General features: G+C 41.6%; 1 protein-coding gene across 1 annotated transcript in view; it reads left to right on the top strand.

Moving 5' to 3' along the window:
• Positions 1–24,420, top strand: part of LOC146806322 (uncharacterized) — a 194,807-nt gene that overhangs the window by 144,050 nt on the left and 26,337 nt on the right. The window contains exon 4 of the mRNA XM_085620627.1: positions 21,501–21,602. Coding sequence (XP_085476753.1) covers positions 21,501–21,602 — 102 coding nt within the window. The remainder of the gene's footprint in view (positions 1–21,500; positions 21,603–24,420) is intronic.

Genomic DNA, 24,420 nt, shown 5'->3' with positions numbered 1-24,420 from the left:
TTGGGAGATAACAACACCCCCTCTTCTGCATAAACTGGAGGACTTAGGATACTACCTAGGTAATCCTTCAACTGCACACACCTACAAGTCTAACACCTTATACTAGCGATAACATACATAAGATAGCATTCACTCATCACTTCGAATACTCTGAAGATAACATAGTAAAGCTTCATAAGCCTGGGAAACAAAAACGGAAGTATAAGTATGGCATTAGACATTAAAGCAAAAACATAGACTTCACATTTGAGAGATTTACAAAACAGTCAAAATGACCGGTGAGCGACTTCTCACCCGCGGCTCACAGGTGCCTTGTATGATAGCGAAACAAAAGGGAATCTTCCATTTGACTCTGCCTCTCCCTTGGTAACCGTGGAACAGTCGCCGCTACATCCGAACCATTAACATCAGCCAAAGAAGGTCTAGAAACCCCCACATTCTGGCATCCTTGGTAACCGTGGAAAAGTTGCCGCTACTCCAATTGAGCCCTGAACAAGTTCCTCCAATATCGTGTTGCCAAAATAAAAATTGGCACCACCACTTAAAAATAAGTAGCTGTAAAAAAAAATCAATTCTAAAGTGGTGGCACGTAGGCAACAGCGCGTCGGGTGGCTCTCGGCACGTTGTTGCATGCAGGCTACGGAACAGGAATCCACAGCGCACAGTTAAGAACGTCGAAGAGGATCCATGGCAACATCACCGCTCACTGAGAAGCAGGTAAACTGCGCGCGCTATTCACGACACGAGCATTATATTCAAACTTCAACACCACGGTTAACAGTCAGATGAATTAAAGTAACGCTTGAAATTAGGATCAAAATACCGTGTACATTCAACAATACACTCCTCAGTTCAGACACGCTCGGTTCTCTTGGTACACTGTTGGACAGCAAACAACAGCTGAGCCGCTCTTCAAACCTTGCGTGTGACTCGAACACCAGGAGTTGCTCTGTGCCTCTCAACCAAGTTTACATCCGATCGTACAGCAGAGTTCCTCAACACTACACCACGATAGGAACAGCTTCCAGAGGTTTTGCCATCCTCTGCATCTCTAAATTGGTATCACGCATAGGCAGGAGAGTTAGTCTTCCACAGCATATGTTGTGCTTAACTATGCTTGTTAAGCGTGTTCATTCTATTCTAAATGCGTGTCATCAATGATGCTGCGATAGGTTCGAGATGATGGCAGTTGGAGCTGATCTGTGAGAGTGTGTGGAGCGGTGGCTCGTCGGACCTACTATTAAAGACTACAAACTAGACTATCGTGTGCGGAGTCTTACTTGTACCAATCAAGGATACCACATAAATTTTGGCGACGAGGATGGGATGGTGAGATTCGTTTGTGTGTTGATTTGAGGAGTCTCAATAAAGAGATATGGGTGGATGCACACCCTCTCCCAAAGATTGGTGATTTACTTGAAGAATTGAGGGACGCTCAATGGTTTTCAAAAATAGATCTAGCGTCTGCATATCATCAGATAGTATTGGATGTGGATTCACGACACTACACTGCTTTCAATTCTCCTTTCGGGACTTTCCAATTCTGTCGTATGCCCTTTGGGTTAGCGTCGGCAGCTTCAGTTTTCCAAAGAGTGATGCAGGTTGTACTCCAAGGTGTTAAAGGTGTGGTCATCTTCCAAGATGATGTTTTGATATTCAGTAAGTATTTGGAGGAACATGATAAGGTTTTAAGATCAGTCTTGGGTATTTTTTAGAGTGAAGGTATTGTGGTGAAGAAAAGTAAATGTGAATTCTGGAAGAGGGAGATTGAATTTCTTGGACATTTGGTTTCGGGTGATGGGGTGAGCCCTAGACCCGGGTTGGTGAAGGCAGTTGTGGAGTGTCCGAGTCCAAAGAATAAGGATGAGTTGCGTTCATTTTTGGGTCTGTGTGAATTTTATTCACGGTTTATACCTGATTATGCTTCAAAAATGAAAGCTCTTTCTAATATGGTGAGATCCAAAGTTATTTTTGATTGGGATGACAATTGTCAAGCGACGTTTGAGTTGGTCAAGGCCGAAATGCTTAATGCAAAAACTCTTAGAGCCTATGATCCGGCGGTGCCTTGTGTGATCACGGTTGATGCTAGCCAGTATGGGTTAGGGGCAGTGCTTACACAGGGGACAGGTGAGAATGAAGTGACTATTAGCTATGCTTCTAGAGTACTTAGAGATCCGGAGCTCAATTATTCTGTGATCGAAAAGGAGCTGTTAGCCTGTTACTGGGCGTGTGAAAAGTTTAGAACATATATTTTGGGAAGAAAATGTATCATACAAACAGATCACAAACCTTTGATATATATTCTAGGTGGTGAAAGGTTAAAATATGCCACTCCTCGTATTGCTAGGCTGACCACAAAACTTTTACAATATGACTTTATTACAAAACATATACCAGGTAGACAAAATGTAAGAGCTGATTTGTTGTCAAGATTACCCCTGTCTGAAGATGAAGTTGAGGATCAAGACGATGATAAAGAGGATTGCTTTATAGCAGTCGTTGATGCTGTTGATAACAAAGCGTGTAGCGAGGCAGAGTGGAAGAAGGCTGTGATTGAGGATTTGACGCTTGTCAGTGTGAAGGAGTACATTGTGAAGGGGTGGCCTCGAGAGAGGTGTGTATCACAGGACATTCAGCCTTTTTGGAAAATAGCAGAAGAATTGTCTATAGAAGATGGTGTGATTATGAGGGATGGTAGGTGTGTTCCTCCTTTGGGTGTTGGTTTGAAGTTAATTGACTGTGCGCATGAAGGTCACCTTGGAACTACCATGACCAAAAAACGTCTCAGGCTTCATTATTGGTGGCCCTCAATGGACAAAGATATAGAGTGTAGGGTCAAACAATGTGTGATTTGTTGTGGTGCTGAAAAAGGATTTAAAGTGGTCACTCCTCCGCTTCAACCTATTCCCTATCCGACGAAGCCATGGCTTAAAGTGGGAATTGATTTGGTGGGTCCTTTTAATTTTCTGCCTCATAATTTGCGTTTTGCTTTTGTGCTCATGGATTTTCACAGCAAATGGCCTGAGGTTAAGTTTTGTGCGTCACCTACTGCTGGAAATGCTATTTTATTCCTCAAAGAGATTTTTATGAGAGAGGGGTTCCCGGAGGCTATGGTTTCAGATAATGGTGTACAATTTGTAAATCAAGAAATGAAGGAATTTTTGAATGAGTCAGGTGTGAAGCATTTGAGGAGTTCGGTTGGACATCCGCAAACCAATGGGTTGGTTGAGAGAATGAATAGGGTGGTTGTGGAGTGTATCAAGTGGGCCAAACACAATTGCTTAGATGTGGAAGGTGCTGTTAGGTCGATGCTGTGGTTTTATCGTACCACACCACATTCTTTGACGAAAATTGCACCTTTTGTTTCACTCAAGGGTAGAGTGCCTACTTCTACTCTCTATCCAGGATGGTTGTTGAGGACGGTGGGCAACAAGGTTGTGTCCAATGTAGATAGTGTTGCGTTGGAGACTCGTGTCAAAGCAGCACAAGAGAAGATGGCTATTAGGTATAATCAGAAAAAGTCAGCCAAAGAAATAATACTGTCACCTGGTGATATGGTCCGCATTAAGAACACAAGGGATCTCTGACATATTATCGACAGACACATTATCGAACTACACAAATATCGCATCAAATATATCGACATCAAAAATATCGACATTGTATACTTATTTAAAAAACTACACTAATATCGACACTACAATATCGTAATACAATTATATCGATCACACAAATATCGCACACATTAATATCGCAATACTAAATATCGACATGAGTAAATAAATATGACACATGTCACAAATATCGATAACCAAAATATAGACATCAAGAATATCGTTTTTATAAAAAATATCGACTATTCTAACACTAATAAAACCAATATTTTAAACAACATAAAGACAATATTTTCCCAAAACATACATTTTTCAAATGAGATTCTACTTAAACATAAACATAACATTTATAGCGATCTCAATATTTAACAACATAATAAAAAAACACTGAAATAATTATCACATTGGCATTTCGAACACATTTAAAAAACATTCACTACACATTATAAACAATCTTTTTATATATAATGATTTAAAACTCTCCTCCTTTAAAACTAAATATACTCTTACTTAGCATTTTCTATAAAAGGAAACCAATTAACAAAAAAAAAATCAAACCATCCAATAGAAAGGCAACATACAGAAAACAACCAATAACATGGACATTACAAACGTTAAAGGCAGGGAAGGTCCCCTGGGACTATTTTAATACAACATCTTTATTGCTTCCCTTTAACCTTACTGAAAAACAGCAATTAATGTCCATGAAAGATGCTACATATTCATTGTTACATATTGAAAAATTTGAACCTTTACCTTTCTCTGTAGCGGAATTGGATACAGGCGTGTGGTTATTACATGGGTTGATCACTCTCCCATTCGCGCTTTTCAAGTTTACGTCCTGTATAAAAAACTATGCTCTGGGTAGATATCAACAGCTGGGCACTGCTTTCATACATGATGTTTGGTCCCTCCCTTTTATGTATAGATGTACAAGGGACGGTACTGAGGTTTCTCTGACAGGTGAAGAATGTACAACGACACCTGATCATTCTGTAGTATATAGACACATTCAATTACACAGTGCATACAATGTACAAACTCCAAATTTGGCCTGCGTCATGAAAGGTATCCCAGTGCCAGTGATTACGCCATCTTTCACGCTGCTTGCAAACGGTAGTTATTTAATTCTGAACAATGAAGCTTGCTGCGGGATGTTAGTGGGAATCCCTTACATAGTGACTGTATCGCAGAGACTTGTGTGCTGCAATAATGTTCTATTTCCACCCCCGCATGGGCTGCTGGATGTTTCCATCTGGCCTTAGATTCCAACCTTGAAAGCAGAGTTCAACAAAATGAGCAGAATAAAGGCGCTATTGTCCAAAAAGGAGGTGCCATTGACTTCCTCCGGTGAAACATTTGTCCTTCACGTTGCAAATACGCGTACTGAGGTACAGGCGCTTTTGAATACTGACCTCCCCCTACATTTTGGTGCTTTGATCCAAACAATTTTCAATTCCTCGTCCACGACTGGCCTAGCTCATTTTTTTAAGCTTGTGGGCTCGGGCCTCGTGACCTCTTTCCAAACTATTTGTGGTGTGATTGCGGCATTTTTTCACTCTATTTTCTCGAGCATCTTTGGAGGTGTCCCGCTGATTCTGGCGCTTGTGGCAGGAGTGCTGCTTTTACTTTTCATACTGCGAAATGGCTGCTCTTTCTGTGCCACACGACAACCTGTCCCGTCTGCATCTTCTCCGTGACAGGATGCTTGAATTTTATGGTACGCTACCATTGGCGACTTTGAGCCTGGCGTATGGATTATCCTTCCGGTATTCCTACTTCACCTGCGTACAGCCAGTCTTTCACTGCCTAGATTGTCCCTTTGAATGGCCTTTGGATTTGTGCTTAACCAACATGGTGTCTCCGGTGCCGGATTATGATCGACTGATGAGGCCCTTAGTGTCTCACGAGTTTGCCTGTTCTGGTGTTCGGATTATGGCCTGTGGTGCGGCGCATGGTATCCTGGGTAATTGGGACATCGCAAGAGCAGCCTATAATTTCTTGAATATGAGCTATCTGGAGGAACAATTGGGTTGCCCTCTGATTGTGCTAGAGGCTCCGCTCATTGAAGAACATGTATGTTCCTTTTCTTTGATTAATTGGATGGCTGAAACTTTTCATGGCTCTGCAAACGATTTCTTGTTGGAAGCAGTGGCCACGTATGCTGCATATACGTTCATGGATTGAGTAAACTGTGGTCCTCTATGTTTTTTCTCCCGTGCCTTTGGACTGCTGTCCACATAAACAATTTTTAATTTTTCCCATCACATGTTTGTGGTTTTTTTCTCCCCTTTTCGATTTTCATGTTTTCTACTTTTGCCTGAACTATAAATTGTTTATTAATTGAATACACCTTGTTCTGCTCTGTCGAAACTGAACTTTGCATTCTCTTTTTTCTTGCCTACTGTATAGTGCTTCCATCAAGGGTGCATGTAGTGAGGACTCCCTTAATACGTACATACATTGTGAAGTTAGCATAACCGCGTTAGATGTTAGAAATCCATCTTGCCGCTTTTGCGCACGACACTGCGTTTACATGTTATTGCTTAAACAAACTGCTGACTCGAGCTTTGCCTCACACGGAAGCAATCTGTTATTACCATCCCGAGCTCTGCGCATGGACCTTGGTCTGTACATGGCGTGACAAAACAGTCTGGGTCGTTAGACAAAGCATGTTTTCCACTCCAGGTTGATCGACCCACTATTTAGCCATAACACACAGGCAGCTGCGAATACCTGAAAGTTGGTGCTTTTAATAATGCACACATCATGTTTAATATTCAGACCGAAGAGGAGCCTTCCTGCGAGAAGACTCCTGATGCTCCTGTGATGTGATTTCACTAAGCTGATCTTTGAGGTATGTGGTCCCCTATTGAAGCCTAAGAGACCTTCTATTAGCATAATAATAATATTAGCTTCTTAGTAAAGGGAAGGTGATATTATCCACTGTCATTATAATATGATCACCCCTTTTATATTCTATGGTATTGTAACGAAGCTGATGGTTTTGATTTTAATCATTTGTCTGCTTGTATTAGCCAACCTACTGCATTTTAGGACACGTGGTCTATAAAAATAAACTCTTTTTATTTTCCCCGTGTCTCTGTTGATTCTTCTTGTGGACTGATGTGAGAATAATATACGGACAGGTATTTCGGATTCCCACCATTCCTGAGAAGATACTGAGTCGCTAGTTCTGTGTTGTCTTTTCATTGTGATTTCTGAGCCTAATCTCGGATAACGAATGGGACACTAATACTAGCCAGAGACTGGGTTCTGGGTTCTGAGGTGAGTTTCTGGTACACCACAATTGACTGAGTTGGCAGTATGTGCTGGACACTGAACTAAATTAATTTACTATTCCCACTCCAGTCTATATTAAATTAAAATAAGTGCTGGACACTGAACTTAATTAATTTACTATTCTCACTCCAACCTATATTTAATTAGAGTATGTGCTGGACACTGAACTGAAATAATTTACTATTCCCACTCCAATCTATATTTTAGTAAAATAAGTGCTGGACACTGAACTTAATTAATTTACTATTCTCACTCCCAACTATATTAAATTACAGTAGGTGCTGGACAATGAACGTAATTAATTTACTATTCCCACTCCACTCTATATTTAATTAAGATAAGTGCTGGACACTGAACTTAATTAATTTACTATTCTCACTCCAACCTATATTAAATTAGGGTAGGTGCTGGACACTGAACTAAATTAATTTACTATTCCCACTCCAGTCTATATTAAATTAAAATAAGTGCTGGACACTGAACTTAATTAATTTACTATTCTCACTCCAACCTATATTTAATTAGAGTATGTGCTGGACACTGAACTGAATTAATTTACTATTCCCACTCCAATCAATATTTTAGTAAGATAAGTGCTGGACACTGAACTTAATTAATTTACTATTCTCACTCCCAACTATATTAAATTACAGTAGGTGCTGGACAATGAACTTAATTAATTTACTATTCCCACTCCACTCTATATTTAATTAAGATAAGTGCTGGACACTGAACTTAATTAATTTACTATTCTCACTCCAACCTATATTAAATTAGGATAGGTGCTGGACACTGAACTAAATTAATTTACTATTCCCACTCCAGTCTATATTAAATTAAAATAAGTGCTGGACAGTGAACTTAATTAATTTACTATTCTCACTCCAACCTATATTAAATTAGGGTAGGTGCTGGACACTGAACTAAATTAATTTACTATTCCCACTCCAGTCTATATTAAATTAAAATAAGTGCTGGACACTGAACTTAATTAATTTACTATTCTCACTCCAACCTATATTTATGTGCTGGACACTGAACTGAATTAATTTACTATTCCCACTCCAATCAATATTTTAGTAAGATAAGTGCTGGACACTGAACTTAATTAATTTACTATTCTCACTCCCAACTATATTAAATTACAGTAGGTGCTGGACAATGAACTTAATTAATTTACTATTCCCACTCCACTCTATATTTAATTAAGATAAGTGCTGGACACTGAACTAAATTAATTTACTATTCTCACTCCAACCTATATTAAATTAGGGTAGGTGCTGGACACTGAACTAAATTAATTTACTATTCCCACTCCAGTCTATATTAAATTAAAATAAGTGCTGGACAGTGAACTTAATTAATTTACTATTCTCACTCCAACCTATATTTAATTAGAGTATGTGCTGGACACTGAACTAAATTAATATAATATTCCCACTCCAATCTACATTTAATTAAGATAAGTGCTGGACACTGAACTTATTAATTTACTATTCTCAATAAAAACTATATTAAATTACAGTAGGTGCTGGACAATGAACTGAATACATTTACTATTCCCACTCCAATCTATATTTAATTAAGATAAGTGCTGCACACTGAACTTAATTAATTTACTATTCTCACTCCAACCTATATTAAATTAGGGTAGGTGCTGGACACTGAACTAAAATAATTTACTATTCCCACTCCAGTCTATATTAAATTCAAATAAGTGCTGGACAGTGAACTTAATTAATTTACTATTCTCACTCCAACCTATATTAAATTAGGGTAGGTGCTGGACACTGAACTAAATTAATTTACTATTCCCACTCCAGTCTATATTAAATTAAAATAAGTGCTGGACACTGAACTTAATTAATTTACTATTCTCACTCCAACCTATATTTAATTAGAGTATGTGCTGGACACTGAACTGAATTAATTTACTATTCCCACTCCAATCAATATTTTAGTAAGATAAGTGCTGGACACTGAACTTAATTAATTTACTATTCTCACTCCCAACTATATTAAATTACAGTAGGTGCTGGACAATGAACTTAATTAATTTACTATTCCCACTCCACTCTATATTTAATTAAGATAAGTGCTGGACACTGAACTAAATTAATTTACTATTCTCACTCCAACCTATATTAAATTAGGGTAGGTGCTGGACACTGAACTAAATTAATTTACTATTCCCACTCCAGTCTATATTAAATTAAAATAAGTGCTGGACAGTGAACTTAATTAATTTACTATTCTCACTCCAACCTATATTTAATTAGAGTATGTGCTGGACACTGAACTAAATTAATATAATATTCCCACTCCAATCTACATTTAATTAAGATAAGTGCTGGACACTGAACTTATTAATTTACTATTCTCAATAAAAACTATATTAAATTACAGTAGGTGCTGGACAATGAACTGAATACATTTACTATTCCCACTCCAATCTATATTTAATTAAGATAAGTGCTGCACACTGAACTTAATTAATTTACTATTCTCACTCCAACCTATATTAAATTAGGGTAGGTGCTGGACACTGAACTAAATTAATTTACTATTCCCACTCCAGTCTATATTAAATTCAAATAAGTGCTGGACACTTAACTTAATGAATTTCCTATTCTCACTCCAACCTATATTAAATTAGGGTAGGTGCTGGACACTGAACTAAATTAATTTACTATTCCCACTCCAGTCTATATTAAATTAAAATAAGTGCTGGACACTGAACTTCATTAATTTACTATTCTCACTCCAACCTATATTTAATTAGAGTATGTGCTGGACACTGAACTGAATTAATTTACTATTCCCACTCCAATCAATATTTTAGTAAGATAAGTGCTGGACACTGAACTTAATTAATTTACTATTCTCACTCCCAACTATATTAAATTACAGTAGGTGCTGGACAATGAACTTAATTAATTTACTATTCCCACTCCACTCTATATTTAATTAAGATAAGTGCTGGACACTGAACTAAATTAATTTACTATTCTCACTCCAACCTATATTAAATTAGGGTAGGTGCTGGACACTGAACTAAATTAATTTACTATTCCCACTCCAGTCTATATTAAATTAAAATAAGTGCTGGAAAGTGAACTTAATTAATTTACTATTCTCACTCCAACCTATATTTAATTAGAGTATGTGCTGGACACTGAACTAAATTAATATAATATTCCCACTCCAATCTACATTTAATTAAGATAAGTGCTGGACACTGAACTTATTAATTTACTATTCTCAATAAAAACTATATTAAATTACAGTAGGTGCTGGACAATGAACTGAATACATTTACTATTCCCACTCCAATCTATATTTAATTAAGATAAGTGCTGCACACTGAACTTAATTAATTTACTATTCTCACTCCAACCTATATTAAATTAGGGTAGGTGCTGGACACTGAACTAAATTAATTTACTATTCCCACTCCAGTCTATATTAAATTCAAATAAGTGCTGGACACTTAACTTAATGAATTTCCTATTCTCACTCCAACCTATATTTAATTACAGTATGTGCTGGACACTGAACTAAATTAATTTACTATTCCCACTCCATTCTATATTAAATTAAAATAAGTGCTGGACAGTGAACCTTATTAATTTAATACTCTGACTGAAATCTATATTTAATTATGGGATTAGTTAAATTCAAAAATAAATGTAAAATTTCTAAATATTAATATTTTAGAAATTAACAATATATAAACATGTTAAATTAACTTCCCACCCTTATCCCCTATAACCCAACATTCCGCTCCTACAATTATTTGTAACATTCTAAAAAAAATTACAATTTCTAAATTAATTTTTTTTAAAATTAACAGATATATAAACATTTTTACAACACTTCCCACCCTTATCCCCTATCAACCAACATCCCGCAGCGAAATATATTTGTAAAAATCGAAAATTTATTTCATATTTATAATTTTTTTTTAAAAATAATTAACAAATATATAAAAAAAAAATAAAAATCCCACCCCTATCCCCTATAAACCAACATCCCGCTCCTAAAATTTTATTTAAACTTCAAAATTTAATTTACAATTTCTAAATTAATGTTTTTGTTTTAAATTAAATAATATATAAACATTTGTAAAACACTTCCCACCCTTATCCCCTATAAACCAACATCCCGCTCCTAAAATTATTTCTAAAATTCTAAATTTAATTTACAATTTCTAAATAAATTTCAAAAAAATTCTAACAATATATAAACATTTTTAATACACTTCCCACCCTTATCCCCGATAAACCAACATCCCGCTCCTAAATTTTTTTTTTTAAATTCTAAATTTAATTTACAATTTTTAACTAATTTTTCAACAAATTCAAACAATATATAAACATTTTTAATACACTTCCCACCCTTATCCCCTATAAACCAACATCCCGCTCCTAAAATTAAATATACATTTCACATTTTAAATTAAATTTAATAATTAAATTTTACAATATATTAAAAAAAAATATTAACTTTTTTAAAACACTCCCCACCCTTATCCCCTATAACCCAACATCCCGCCCCTAAAACAATATAAATATTTCTCATATTATATACATTTTAAATATTTATACAAACAACTTCAAAATATTTACTAAACACACAATAACGATATTTTCACATGTCGATATTATTTCGAACGATATTACTTACATCGACATATAATTAAAAAAAAAATAACGATATTTTTCACATCGATATTAGCTATTTTGATATTTTGGACATTCGATATTTTTGACTCGATATTTATGTCCCTCGATATTAAAAAGTCGATATATAGACTGCTCACCGAACACAAGAGGTGTTAGGAAGGGTGGTGTGACTTTTGGTGAGCCTGTATGTGTGGAAAGGGTTTGTGGTGGTGCGGTAATGGTTAAGGGTGGTCATTGGTGGAATATGAGTAAGGTGGTCAAAGTACAAGCGGTTTCAAACAAACCTGTGGAGTCATCTATTTCCACGGGGTGTTCTAATGTTTCCTCCAAAATTGGTCTGAGGACGAGTGTGTCTGGTCAGGAAAGGGAGAGGTCTTTGCGTGTTAGACGTCTTCCGTGGAAGCTGCGTTAACCATTTATTAATGTTCTGGTACTGGGAGCATTCATGGTATTGTTAAGATTATTGAAGAGTATTAGTGGTATTGTTAAGCCAATTGAAGTTGTTGTTTGTGTTTCTTTTAACTTCACATCTGTTTCTGATGTTGTTGTGTATGTACTTTTAATCTCACCATTGTTTGTGTTTTTTTATTTTATTCCTTTGTGTTTTTGTGTTTATTTTGTTGTTACAAAAAGAGGTAATATGTTGTGCTTAACTATGCTTGTTAAGCGTGTTCATTCTATTCTAAATGCGTGTCAAAAATGATGCTGCGATAGGTTCGAGATGATGGCAGTTGGAGCTGATCTGTGTGAGTGTGTGGAGCGGTGGCTCGTCGGACCTACTATTAAAGACTACAAACTAGACTATCGTGTGCGGAGTCTTACTTGTACCAACCAAGGATACCACAGCACACGTTAGAGAGTGTGTGGTATGTCACAGCAGGCCAATAAAGAAGGAACAAAACGTAGTAGTAGACAGGCAAATAGAAACTGGCACAAATTAGTCTTGGGCGACCGTTGACGGGGTCACTGGTGGGGCATAAAGGGTGCCAGGTTTCTTTAAATCCATATGATTCAGTTAGTCGAAATTCTTTTGATTTCTAAAAAGTCCAATCTCCAAGTAGCACGCAGGTTCTTCAAAATCGTCGCCAGTGTTACAAATAAAAGAAAGCTAGGTAGTCCAAAGATGTGGTTCAAGATCTCAGCTTTATTCTTCAAGCAGGATCCACAACAAGTTCATGCCAGGCCTTAATCAATGTCCAGCAATGCCCCACCAGGAACAGCCTCCCTGCTGCTCAGCCCTTCCACACCAACTGATCTCTGCTCCTACTCCAACACTCTCAACATTCCGATGACATCACATAGACTGAGCAGCAAGGCAAGGACAGCAACAGAGAGGATGCATCAAATGCTTACTAGATCATAACACATCCCCCCCTCATCAAATTTGTAATCGTTGAATCGTTTGACTAAGTTTGTGAGTCCCTATCAGCAAGCTAACGCCACATTGCGTGAGATTATCTCTGGGTTTCCAACGATAATCTCACGTTAGGCAGTTAGCGTGAGGATTTTAATCGCTGAGGAGATAAGCGTTGCTAATAGCACGCTATCTCAGCCATAAAAATCCACGTTACCCGGCGATAATTATCCTCATGCTAAGAGCGCTGAGCAATAATTATCGCCGGGTGTTGCTGATATGCCCCAATGTCTTTTGCCATTTCTACAGCAAAGCCTTTAAGCATAGGACTAGCACAGTGCTGTTCTTGCCGAGCTGTAAAATGACAAAAGCCATTTACCACTCCAGGCCCAGTATTACAGCTTTGAATTGGTAAAATACCAACCAAGCCAACCCGAAATGAGCAAAAGCAACCCCTGACACAGCGTTTCACTCTAATTAGAGCTCTTCAGAGAGGTATAGCTTTGTCCAGACACCAGGGAGCACCCAGTATAAGTAAAAAAAATACCCTTTCAGGCATAGAGTGATGAATAAATTATGCAAAAAAGGAGCAGAGAACTCTGGGTAGTTCTCAAGTTTAAGTGGAAAGCAGCTCCTGTATAGAGCACTCTCAACACCAGCGACACTCTAGATCTGCTCACCTCAAATGTCTGTTTTTCTATCAAAGTTTTTAAGCATAGGATTAGCACAGTGCCATCCACGCCGAGATAGAAAAGGACAAAGTCTTTTGCCATTTCTACAGCAAAGCCTTTAAGCATAGAACTAGCACAGTGCTGTTCTTGCCGAGCTGTAAAATGACAAAAGACATTTACCACTCCAGGCACAGTATTACAGCTTTGAATTGGTAAAATACCAACCAAGCTAACCTGAAATGAGCAAAAGCAACCCCTGACACAGCGTTTCACTCTAATTAGAGCTCTTCAGAGAGGTATAGCTTTGTCCAGACACCAGGGAGCACCCAGTATAAGTAAAAAAAATACCCTTTCAGGCATAGAGTGATGAATAAATTATGCAAAAAAGGAGCAGAGAACTCTGGGTAGTTCTCAAGTTTAGGTGGAAAGCAGCTCCTGTATAGAGCACTCTCAACACCAGCGACAATCTAGATCTGCTCACTTCAAATGTCTGTTTTTCTATCAAAATTTTTAAGCATAGGATTAGCACAGTGCCATCCATGCCGAGATAGAAAAGGACAAAGTCTTTTGCCATTTCTACAGTGCATACTGTGCCTGGAGTGGTAAATGGCTTTTGTCATTTTACAGCTCGGCAAGAACAGCACTGTGCTAGTCCTATGCTTAAAGACTTTGCTGTAGAAATGGCAAAAGGCTTTGTCCTTTTCTATCTCGACGTGGATGGCACTGTGCTAATCCTATGCTTAAAAACTTTGATAGAAAAACAGACATTTGAGGTGAGCAGATCTAGAGTGTCGCTGGTGTTGAGAGTGCTCCATACAGGAGCTGCTTTCCACCTAAACTTGAGAACTACCCAGAGTTCTCTGCTCCTTTTTTGCATATATATATATATTTATATATTTGCCATGTTTTGCAATATGAGCTACTCATAGAACCCGGGGGTCAGCTGATGAGTGGTAAAGTCCCTGCGCTGGCCTCTCCTTTCTGTTTGGAATTATAAGCACGGGCCTCATTTAATGGATGTCTGAGCTCTGCTTTTCTAAGCTCCATCTATAAATCATCATTTATTCCCTTTCTGGCCAACCCCCTCCACAAACAGTCACCCGTGAATGCGGATCATTTCACCTAGCAGTTTAGTGTACTACTATTGATACGTTGAATACAAGCCATGTTTTCTAAGGCTCCTCAGCTGGGCTACAATCTGGAGTATCTTGTGCTTAACATACTGCAAACATACCTCATAGCACTAATGAGCTCTGTGCTCGGGCCCAGCCTGGTGCAGCCAAAGAAGTGTTTGTTGTGGCTCCATTCATTCCAACTAACATGTTATAGCACATTTTTCATAGCGCTCGAATGCACCTTAGCGCTATTTCATCATAACTTTTAGCCATGCAACACAGCTAAAAGTTATGGGAAAAGTGCTATTACAGGCAGGGTTGCAAAGTTAAGAATAACAAGATAACGAGGAGGGAGAGGGAGAAGGGAGGGGGGAGAAGGGGGGGTAGTGAGAGCAGACAGCAAGGGGGTGGAGGAGGCTTAATGAGCCATGACAGAAAGGCAGATGGCGGCTGCGGGCGTGCACGCTCACGTGCACTCAAGCTTTAGGCCACCAAAAGCCTCTGGTGGCACTTTTAAAAGCCACTTACTAAATGTCTCGAAGAGACAGCAGGCGCTGTCTCAGGCGAGACCTAAAAAACCAAAATGGCTGTAATTCACTATTAGAACATGCCACACACACCAGGGCATGTCCTACCTTATCCTTACAATGCACCCTGCCCTTAGGCCTACCATAGGGGTGTCTGATATGAAGAAAAGGGAAGGTTTAGGGACTGGCAAGTAGGTGCACTTACCCAGTCAGCATGACAGTACCAGACTGCACGCTGGCTCTGCAATGGCAGACCTTAGACACACTTTTGCAGGCTGCTTCTGTGGGTGGCACAACCAGTGCTGCAAGCCCACCAGCAGCATTTGGATTTACAAGCCCTGGGCACTCCTGGTGCACTGTACTAGGGTCTGACAGGTAAACCAAACCAACCAATCATGGAATCACAAATTTTCATACATTAATTTACAATAGGGAGCACTGGCACTGTGGCATTGGACAGCAGTGGCACAGTGCCCTGAGCAACTAACACCAGCAAAAACACATGAGGCAACAGCGAAAAATGGAAGGGAGACCCACGCCAAGGTGCCAGGTCTAACACGGAAGAGCTCAGATACTCATTGTAGGACTTGTAAAACTTGCCAGGCAAGTGGGAAAAGTGGAAGGAAGCAAAAGGCTCCTCTCCAACCTTTCCTGGTAGTCAGTACCCCCTTTGAACGGGTGGGCATTGACATTGTGGGGCCACTGGACCCCAAGACAGACATGGGCAACAGGTTTATCCTGGTCTTGGTGGACCATGCCACCCGGTACCTGGAAGCCATCCCGCTAAGACAGTGACAGCCCCCGTGGTGGGACGTGCACTGATGGGGATTTTCTCCCCTGTGGGGTTCCCCAGAGAGGTGGTGTCAGGCCATGGTGCTAATTTCATATCCAGTCATATGAAGTCCCTGTGGAAGGAGTGTGGTGTTACCTACAAGTTCACCACTTGTTACCACCCCCAAGGTAATGGGCTGGTTGAAAGATTCAACGGACCCTTAAACGCATGATCATGGGTCTTGAAGAACCAATGAGGCATAAGTGGGACGTCCTCTTGCCATGCCTTCTGTTTGCTTACTGTGAGGTGCGACAAAAGTCCCTAGTGTTCAGTCCCTTTGAACGTTTGTATGGACACCCGGTAAGAGGACCTTTGAGTCTGGTCAAGGAAGGCTGGGAGCAATCTCCCAGGAAACCTCCCCAGGATGTATACAGTTACATGCTGGCCGTCAGGAACCAGACTCGGAGATTCAGAGAGCTCGCTCAGGCGAATCTGGAAGCCAGCCAGGAAGAGATAAGCGGTGGTACGATCAGAATGCCACTCTGAGCTTCAACCTGGACAGAAAGTTTGTGTCATGGCTCCTGTAGAGACTTGTGCGCTCCAGGACAGGTAGAACGGTCCATTTGAGGTGGTGGAGCACAAGAGAGATATCACCTACTTGGTGAATTTGCGGTCTCCAAGGGACCCTTTGCGGGTCCTACATGTTAACCTCCTGAAGCCCCACTTAGAAAGGTCCGAAGTGGGCATGCTCCTAGCAACGGATGATGGAATGGAGGAGGAGACAGAGCCTCTTCCTGACCTCCTGTCTGCCACAGAGCAAGATGGGTCAGTGGATGGCGTCAGCCTCTCTGCCACACTGACCAGCAGCAAGATTGTCGCCAACTGTTGGGACAATTCTCTGATTTGTTTTCCTTGGTTCCTGGTGTCACTGAGTGGTGCGTCCATGATGTGGACACTGGGGACAGTCCTCCTGTGAAGCACAAGGCTTACAGAGTGACTGACAAGGTCAGGACTTGCATCAAGGCGAAAGTCTCCAAGATGCTTGCGTTAGGGGTTATTGAGTCCTCCAACAGTCCTTGGGCCAGCCCAGTGGTCTTGGTCCCAAAGGCTGCCTCGCCTGGTGCCACACCTGAACTCAGGTTCTGTGTGGACTACCGAGGGCTCAATTCAGTCACCAGGACTGACGTGCACCCCATCCCCAGAGCTGATGAGCTCATTGATCGGTTAGGGGCTGCACGGTACCTCAGCACGTTTGATTTGACGTCTGGGTACTGGCAGATCGCCGTAACTGATGGGACCATAGAGAGGTCAGCATTCTCCACACCAGATGGGCACTACCAATTCTGGGTTATGCCCTTTGGGATGAAGAATGCCCCTGCCACCTTTCAGAGGTTGGTCAACCAGGTGTTCGGTAGACTGGAAGATTTCAGCGCCGCCTACCTGGATGACATTGGAGTTTTTAGCGCCAGTTTGGAAGAAGATCTGCGTTACCTCTGGGAAGTGTTGATGGCACTGCGCAAGGCAGGCCTCACGATCAAGGCGAGTAAGTGCCAGATCGGGCAGGGTTCTGTGGTGTACTTGGTGCTCCAGGTAGGGAGCGGCCAGGTGGCGCCCCTGCAACCCAAGATTGATACCATCCTGGCATGGGAACCCCCAAAGACTCAGACACAGGTGAGAGCCTTTTTAGGACTCACGGGGTACTACAGGAGGTTTGTCAAGGGGTATGGCTACATTGTTGCACCCTTGACTGAGCTGACGTCCAGGAAGCAGCCCAAGAAAGTGAACTGGACTGACACTTGTCAGAAGGCTTTTGACGCCCCGAAGACTGCCATGTGCACAGCACCCGTGCTTCAGGTGACCAAACTCTCAAAAGAATTCACCATGGGTGCCCAGGGCTTGTAAATCAAATGCTGCTGGTGGGCTTACAGCACTGGTTGTGCCACCCACAGAAGCAGCTTGTAAAGTGTGTCTCAGGTCTGCCATTGCAGAGCCTATGTGCAATCTGGTACTGTCAAGCTGACTGACCAAGTGCACCCATTTGCCAGTCCCTAAACCTTCCCCTATCTTCATATCAGACACCCCCATGGTAGGTCCAAGGGCATGGTGCATTGTAAGTATAAAGTAGGACATGCCCTGGTGTGTGTGGCATGTCCTAATAGTGAATTACAGACATTTTCGTTTTTCAGTATTACAAGGTTATGTGTTCCCCATAGGCCAGAATGGGCAGTTCGATTATTGCATTCTATAATCCTAACTTACTCAGGGAACATGGTAGACATTCGAGTTTAGTATGCCTGAACTCAGAATGATAAAATACATCTTTTAGTAAAGCTGGTTTTAACATTCTGTGTTTGAAAATACCACTTTTAGAAAGTAGGTATTTTCTTGCTTAACTGTCCAAGCCTGCCTCTGCTATGTTGTGTATTTTGTGTCTGGTTCTGTGAGTGACAGGGGCTGGGGGATTCCAGGGGAGAGGATGAGTCAGCACAGGGCTAAATAGGAAGATCTGCATGTAAATGGGTGGGAGGAGTTGCACCTGGGACCTGAATAGGGCTGTGCCTTCCCTCCACAATGCTGGCTCCACCTCCTGTGGTGTGTCTTATGTCTCTGCCCTGCACTCTGAAAGGAAAGAAGGAGTCAGGTAAACAAAGTACTGGTTTGGACTAGGCAAAGGCCTCTCTGCCTTCAGAGAACAAAGAGAAAAGTAGTATAAATATGTGGACCCAAACCCCAAGACTTTAGATCACTTCTGGAATAACAAGAAGAAACCTCTGCCAAGGAGAAGAACCAAAGGAAGCTGTAGAAGTGGACTGCCCCCCTGCCAGTGTGCTGTGTTGCTGGGTTGGCCTACAGTGGTGTCTTCAGTGCCAAGGAGAGGAGAAGTAACTTTGTGTGTACTTCATCATCTTGCAGAATAGTTCTCCAAGGGCTTGAACTTGTGCTTGCCTCCTGATGCAGTCTCAGGGACAACAGACTTCAACACCAGCTCCCCCCTGAATTTCCTTGCTGGGAATTCAATCTGCAGAAGTCTGCGTATCGTTGGGAGCTGGAAGCGCGACGCAACGAGAGGAAGGGTGTCGCCACCGCAGCTGTAGTCATCGCATCGCCAGAGAAGCGTGCCGCCGCCGCATCTCCCAGAGGTGTGCCTTCGTCGCAGCTGTCTGCTGTCGCATCACCGGAGAAGCGTGTCACAGCCCTGAGGGTTGCCGTCGCGTCACCGGAGAAGTGTGTCGCAGGGCCTGTCGCGGCTCCAAAGTACAGAGTCACCTCAAGGCTGCCAGGGCGTGCCGCATCATCTCAATATCGTCACATCAAGGGCACCATCTTATCGTATCGCACCGGATTGTCGCATCGCATTGAGGTGCCATCTTGCCGCATCGCAACTGGGCTGCAGCACGAGAGTCTACGCATCACCTCCTCTCTGGTAAGGATCAAGACACATCCCCTACTCTGCGCAAGCATTGAGGCGCGATGCATCATCTCCCCTGAAGCAAGAAACCGATGCATCTCCAACGCTGCGAGCCTTTTGTTTATTTTGCGTTACGCATCTAGATACTTTTGTGAGAACTGTGTTGCATTTACCTACAACTTGAACTAAGCTAATTCTACCATCTTTACGTCAATTTTAAGTACAGTATTGTGGATTTTTGTCATTTGTGGTCTTGTGTTAGGTCTATATGGTGTCTATCTGTAGTGTTTTCACTGTATTACTGTATGTGTCACAAATGCTTAGCACACTGCCTCTAAGATCAGTCTGTCTGCTCGTGCCAAGCTACCAAGGGGGTGAGCAGGGGTTATCCAGTAGTGTAATACCCTTTCCCTGACTTAGAAGCAAGGGTCCCTATTTGGTCAAAGGTACCTACCTCTGCCAACTAGAGACCCCCAGTTCTAACACATGCCCTTTCACATTCACACACAGCTTTGTAGGTTCACATATACCCCTTTACGTTCACGCATACCCTTTACAAATACTGTTTTATATTTACATATACCCTCTTACATTCACACATACCCTTCCACATTCAAACATACCATTTCCATACATATCCCTTCACATTCACACAGAGGTCTCAATATTCATGCATACCCCTTTGTACTCGTGCATAAAATTTAACATTCAAAATTACCCCTTCACATTCATTGCTAGTCCTTCCCATTCATGCACACCCATTCACAATCCCACATGGGCCTCCAGATATATTCTTATCTTCTGACAATCTTGCATATCCTCCCACATTCATGCGTACACCTTCAGCTTCATGCGCACTTTCATTCACAAATTCCCCTTCACTTGAAGGCATATCCCTTCACTTTCGCACACACCCCTTGACATTCACACATACCCCTTCACATTGATGCACGATCCTTCACAATCACACAAAGCACATCACATTCAAACATACCCCAATACATTCATTCACTACCCATCACATTCACCCATATGTTCACAATGACATTTAAACCATCACATTATGAAGCCAAAACAGGTTGAAACTTTTCTAGGTTTTCTTGCATTTCCTCTGAGGTGGACCTGGCCTTAGAGTACAGGGTGGACTCTTCCTACTGGAGCGGAATCAAGACTGATTTACAAATGGCCAATCTTTGTCCCAAGTAGCATAGTGACAAAAACATGGGTCAGAAATTTGGCCCCAGTAATTACCAAATGCAGAGACAAATTAATATATTCCACCCATCACCATCTCTTTTCCTCAACGCTGTTCTTAGGTCGCTTCACCTTGTGTCTTTTAGCAAGAGCTACATACCTGGTGATCGCATGGCAGGATCCAGCATGCCACAGAGCGGCGGAATGAGTCGTAGGGATCTTGAGGTGAAAGCCCTGCCCGCCTGTCCTTCAGAGGAGGGCATCATTTGATCTGAGCCCCTGGTCACCAATCAGAGGCAGGAGCTGTTGCCCCTGCATTAGCCTTTTAAACCCTGGCACAGCCTTGGTATTCCTGCTCCGAGGTCAGGAAGCCAGTGGCATGAAGGGAAAGGACATTGTCTTTCTGAGCACAGTTTACCTTATACAGTTTGATCTGTTTGTGCTTCTCTTGTCCCTTCAGTATCAAGTAGGAGACTACTTCATGCTTAGGCCCTAAGAGTAGGGGGGAACATCTGATGTCATAAGTACCAAAGCATAGATGATGTCACTTCTTGTACAGCTGCCATTCAGGTGACTTGTTGTCCATATTTGAGTCTGGAACATTCCAAGGGAGCGTTTCTCTCTAGGGGGTGGATTCACAATGAGGCAGGTGAGATTTGGATTATGGTTGTGAGAAAAGTCAGTAAAGGTTCAAGGTTCTGAGGGAATGGCGTATTGATTCTCGGCTTCCATGACTCATGAACATCTTCAGCCAATAAGATGCTATTTACATTACTATGGTGACAAAATAAGGCTTTCACAGGTTTTTTAACATGTTAATAATGTCTGTTCATACTGTCCTATTTCTCTATGCCAGGCATAGGACTGTGCGCTGAAATGTGTGGTCCAGGAGGATTTTGTCCTGAGGGTCAGACCTGCGTAAGCAACGGTTGTGGACATCAGTGCGAAAAAAGCCCCGGTGAGTATTGATGCATGATAGGAAATGGCCACCTTCAGAAGAGAAGGCTGGCCGCTAGTCTTGTGGTCCTCGCATGGTGGAACCCCTCCTCCCAAGGGTTGGCCTCAGTCCTGAGGGTCCCCCCCTGGGCTGTGATGCTGCCTTGAGCCTTTATCTGAAGCAATAAAGCTTCAATGCACCAGTGTCTTATAGTAAAATGGAGGCATGTGATGGGATGAGATATTAAGAGGTTCATCACTGGCCGCACAGCGTTTGCTAAGATGATCACACGTGATGTGTAAGTTGTACATATTTTGTTTATATTGTGCATTAATATATAACTAAGGTATAGTCTGATTTGTATATTTATTTTATTTGTTGTGTTTATAAAGGGCAATATTACTTTTTAAGGCCGGTGATATTTGTTGGCAGTTCTAGAGCTCACCAGACCTCAGGTGCTGCTGAATTCAAATGCACAGAAACATATAAATACATTAACACAGGGCACAAGCCCTGGAAATATAGCAATGGAACAAGTTAGCATATTTAATTCATAATGATGCAACAGACAGGGACATCATAATATATATTATTAAACTCTTATAATAATCCCCACTTATAACTAAACCACCCAGTTTTAAATGAACAACAATTTAGCCTAACCCCAAAGAAACTTTAAACAAACATTTTTGCTTTGCTGTACGAGTCTATAAATCAGGTTCTAGATATCCATTGGTGGTATATCTCAGGAATAGCTGAAAGACACACTGGGGCATATTTACAGGGGCTTAATGCTGCAGGAACGTCCCTTCCTGCAATGTTCCTTCGGTGATAAACCCTTTGCGTACATTGCAAGGTGACGTTAAGCCACTTAACGAGGCTTAACCCCGCCTTGTAAATAATGCCCCCTTTCACGCTACAATTAGTGTGAATGGGCCGGGCTATGGGTGTTGTGGAGCACATTCGTTCGCAACACTCTTTGGTGTTGACGCTGCCCCCTATTTACAAGGGTGGTGTAAGTAGGAGCAAGCCCCAAAATTAAGACAAAAAACCTTGTCTTAACATGGCAAAAGGTGGAGAAATTGTTTATTTCTCCTCATTTTCCTGTTTCTATGTGTGCCCCATTCTGCAGCACGCATAGAAAGAGCAAAACGCCAATAATGATTGTTCATGTGCAGGAAGGTGTCCCTTCCTGCATAGAAACAATCATTAAATAATGACGATTTGCTACTGCCATGTGTGCTGCAGAATGCAGCACACATATGAGCTACTAATCGCCATTAGTGATTGTTTATGTGCAGGAAGGGACACCTTCCTGCACATTAACAATCATCATTGTGCATTCCTGTCCTCTCCTTGCACCGGTGTACTTTTGGCTGTCTAGCGCAGTGAAGGTACCTTTGCGTCATGCTGCAAGTGTGCCCGTTTTCTAAGCAGGATTGTTTTTGTGCAGGAAGAGACAACTGATGCTTTTCCTCATTCTGTGTGTGCTGCAACTGAACCAGTCTAGGACCACACCATCCAGACCCATCCTGAGATAGAGGCGTTCGAGAAATTTATCATGGTTGACCGTGTCGAAGGCGGAGGAAAGATCTAGGAGGATTATTAGGCAGGTTTTGCCTTGGTCTAGGGCTTGGAGGGCATCGTCCACGATGTGGAGCACAGTAGTTTCAGTGCTATGCCCTGGTCTAAATCCGGATTGGAAGTCGTCAAGTAGGTGGAAGTTATTGATGTGTTGACTTAGTTGTTGTTGTACACATTTCTCCAGTACTTTGGCTAGTAGCGGGATATTGGAGATAGGTCTGAAATTGTCGGGGGAGGTTGGATCCAGTGATGGTTTTTTTTAGAATAGGGAGGACTTGGCCGGCTTTCAAGGGGTCCGGACTCGAGCCCTGTTGGAGAGAGGCGTTTATTATTGCAGTCTAGGAAGGCACAATGGATTTGGAGGCAGCAGTGAGGCAGTTGGAGGGTAGCGGGTCATTAAAGTGATTGTTAGGGTTAAGGGTAGAGAGGATTTTGGAGATGGAGTTTTCGTCATAATATTCGAAGTCGGTCCAACGGGCTTGGTTTTTAGGAGGTCCGAAAGGGGTTGAAAGTAGGAGGCGGTACTGAGTTCGATTCCTAGAGCCGTGGTTTTATCAGCGAAGAAAGAGGAGAATTCCTCTGACGATATTAGAGATTTGGGGGATTCTTTTGGTGTTTTAGCCAGTTTGTTGGATTGGTATTTGACTAGTTCAAAGAGTTTACGGGGTCTATTCTTGGCGTTTCCCAGTTCAGATCTGAAATATTCTTTTTACGAATTGAGGATGTGCTTGTTGTAGGAGTTTCTCGCCTGGCGGAGAAGTTTAAGATGTGTCTCAGAGGGGTGTTGTCTCCAGTTTCTTGCATATTGCCATAGGGACCTCCTCTCCAAGTTGAGGGAACCAGTGAACCAAGGGTTCCTCTCTTTGACTTGTGTTCTTTTTAGCTTTAGAGGGGCAAGGTCGTCCAGAGTGATTGATGTAGTTCATGAGTAATGCTCATTTAGGTCGCTGACCGAGGTTATGTGCGTAGGGGGGGGGGTCAGATTTGCAGCGTGCCTCCAGTTCCATAAGGTCGAGGTTCTTAGTGTCTCTGGTCCAGCGTTTGGGAATCACCGGCTGCTGTGCTTTAGTCTTGTGGGTCCCTGGTAAAATGAAGGAGATGGAGTGGTGGTCAGACCAGTCACAAGGGTCTATGGAGATGAGCTTGACTGAGGATTCCTTAGAAATGATCCAGTCAAGGATGGCCCCTTTTGAGTGAGTTGGCTGAGAACAGGTTTGAGTCTGGGCTTGGTCAGTTAGGAGGTCTTTGATAGCGT

Source organism: Triturus cristatus, chromosome 8 (assembly GCF_964204655.1).
Source record: "Triturus cristatus chromosome 8, aTriCri1.1, whole genome shotgun sequence".
NCBI classification, from domain to species: domain Eukaryota; kingdom Metazoa; phylum Chordata; class Amphibia; order Caudata; family Salamandridae; genus Triturus; species Triturus cristatus.
Note: the sequence above shows the minus strand (reverse complement) of the source record. Positions and strands in the feature narration are given on the sequence as shown.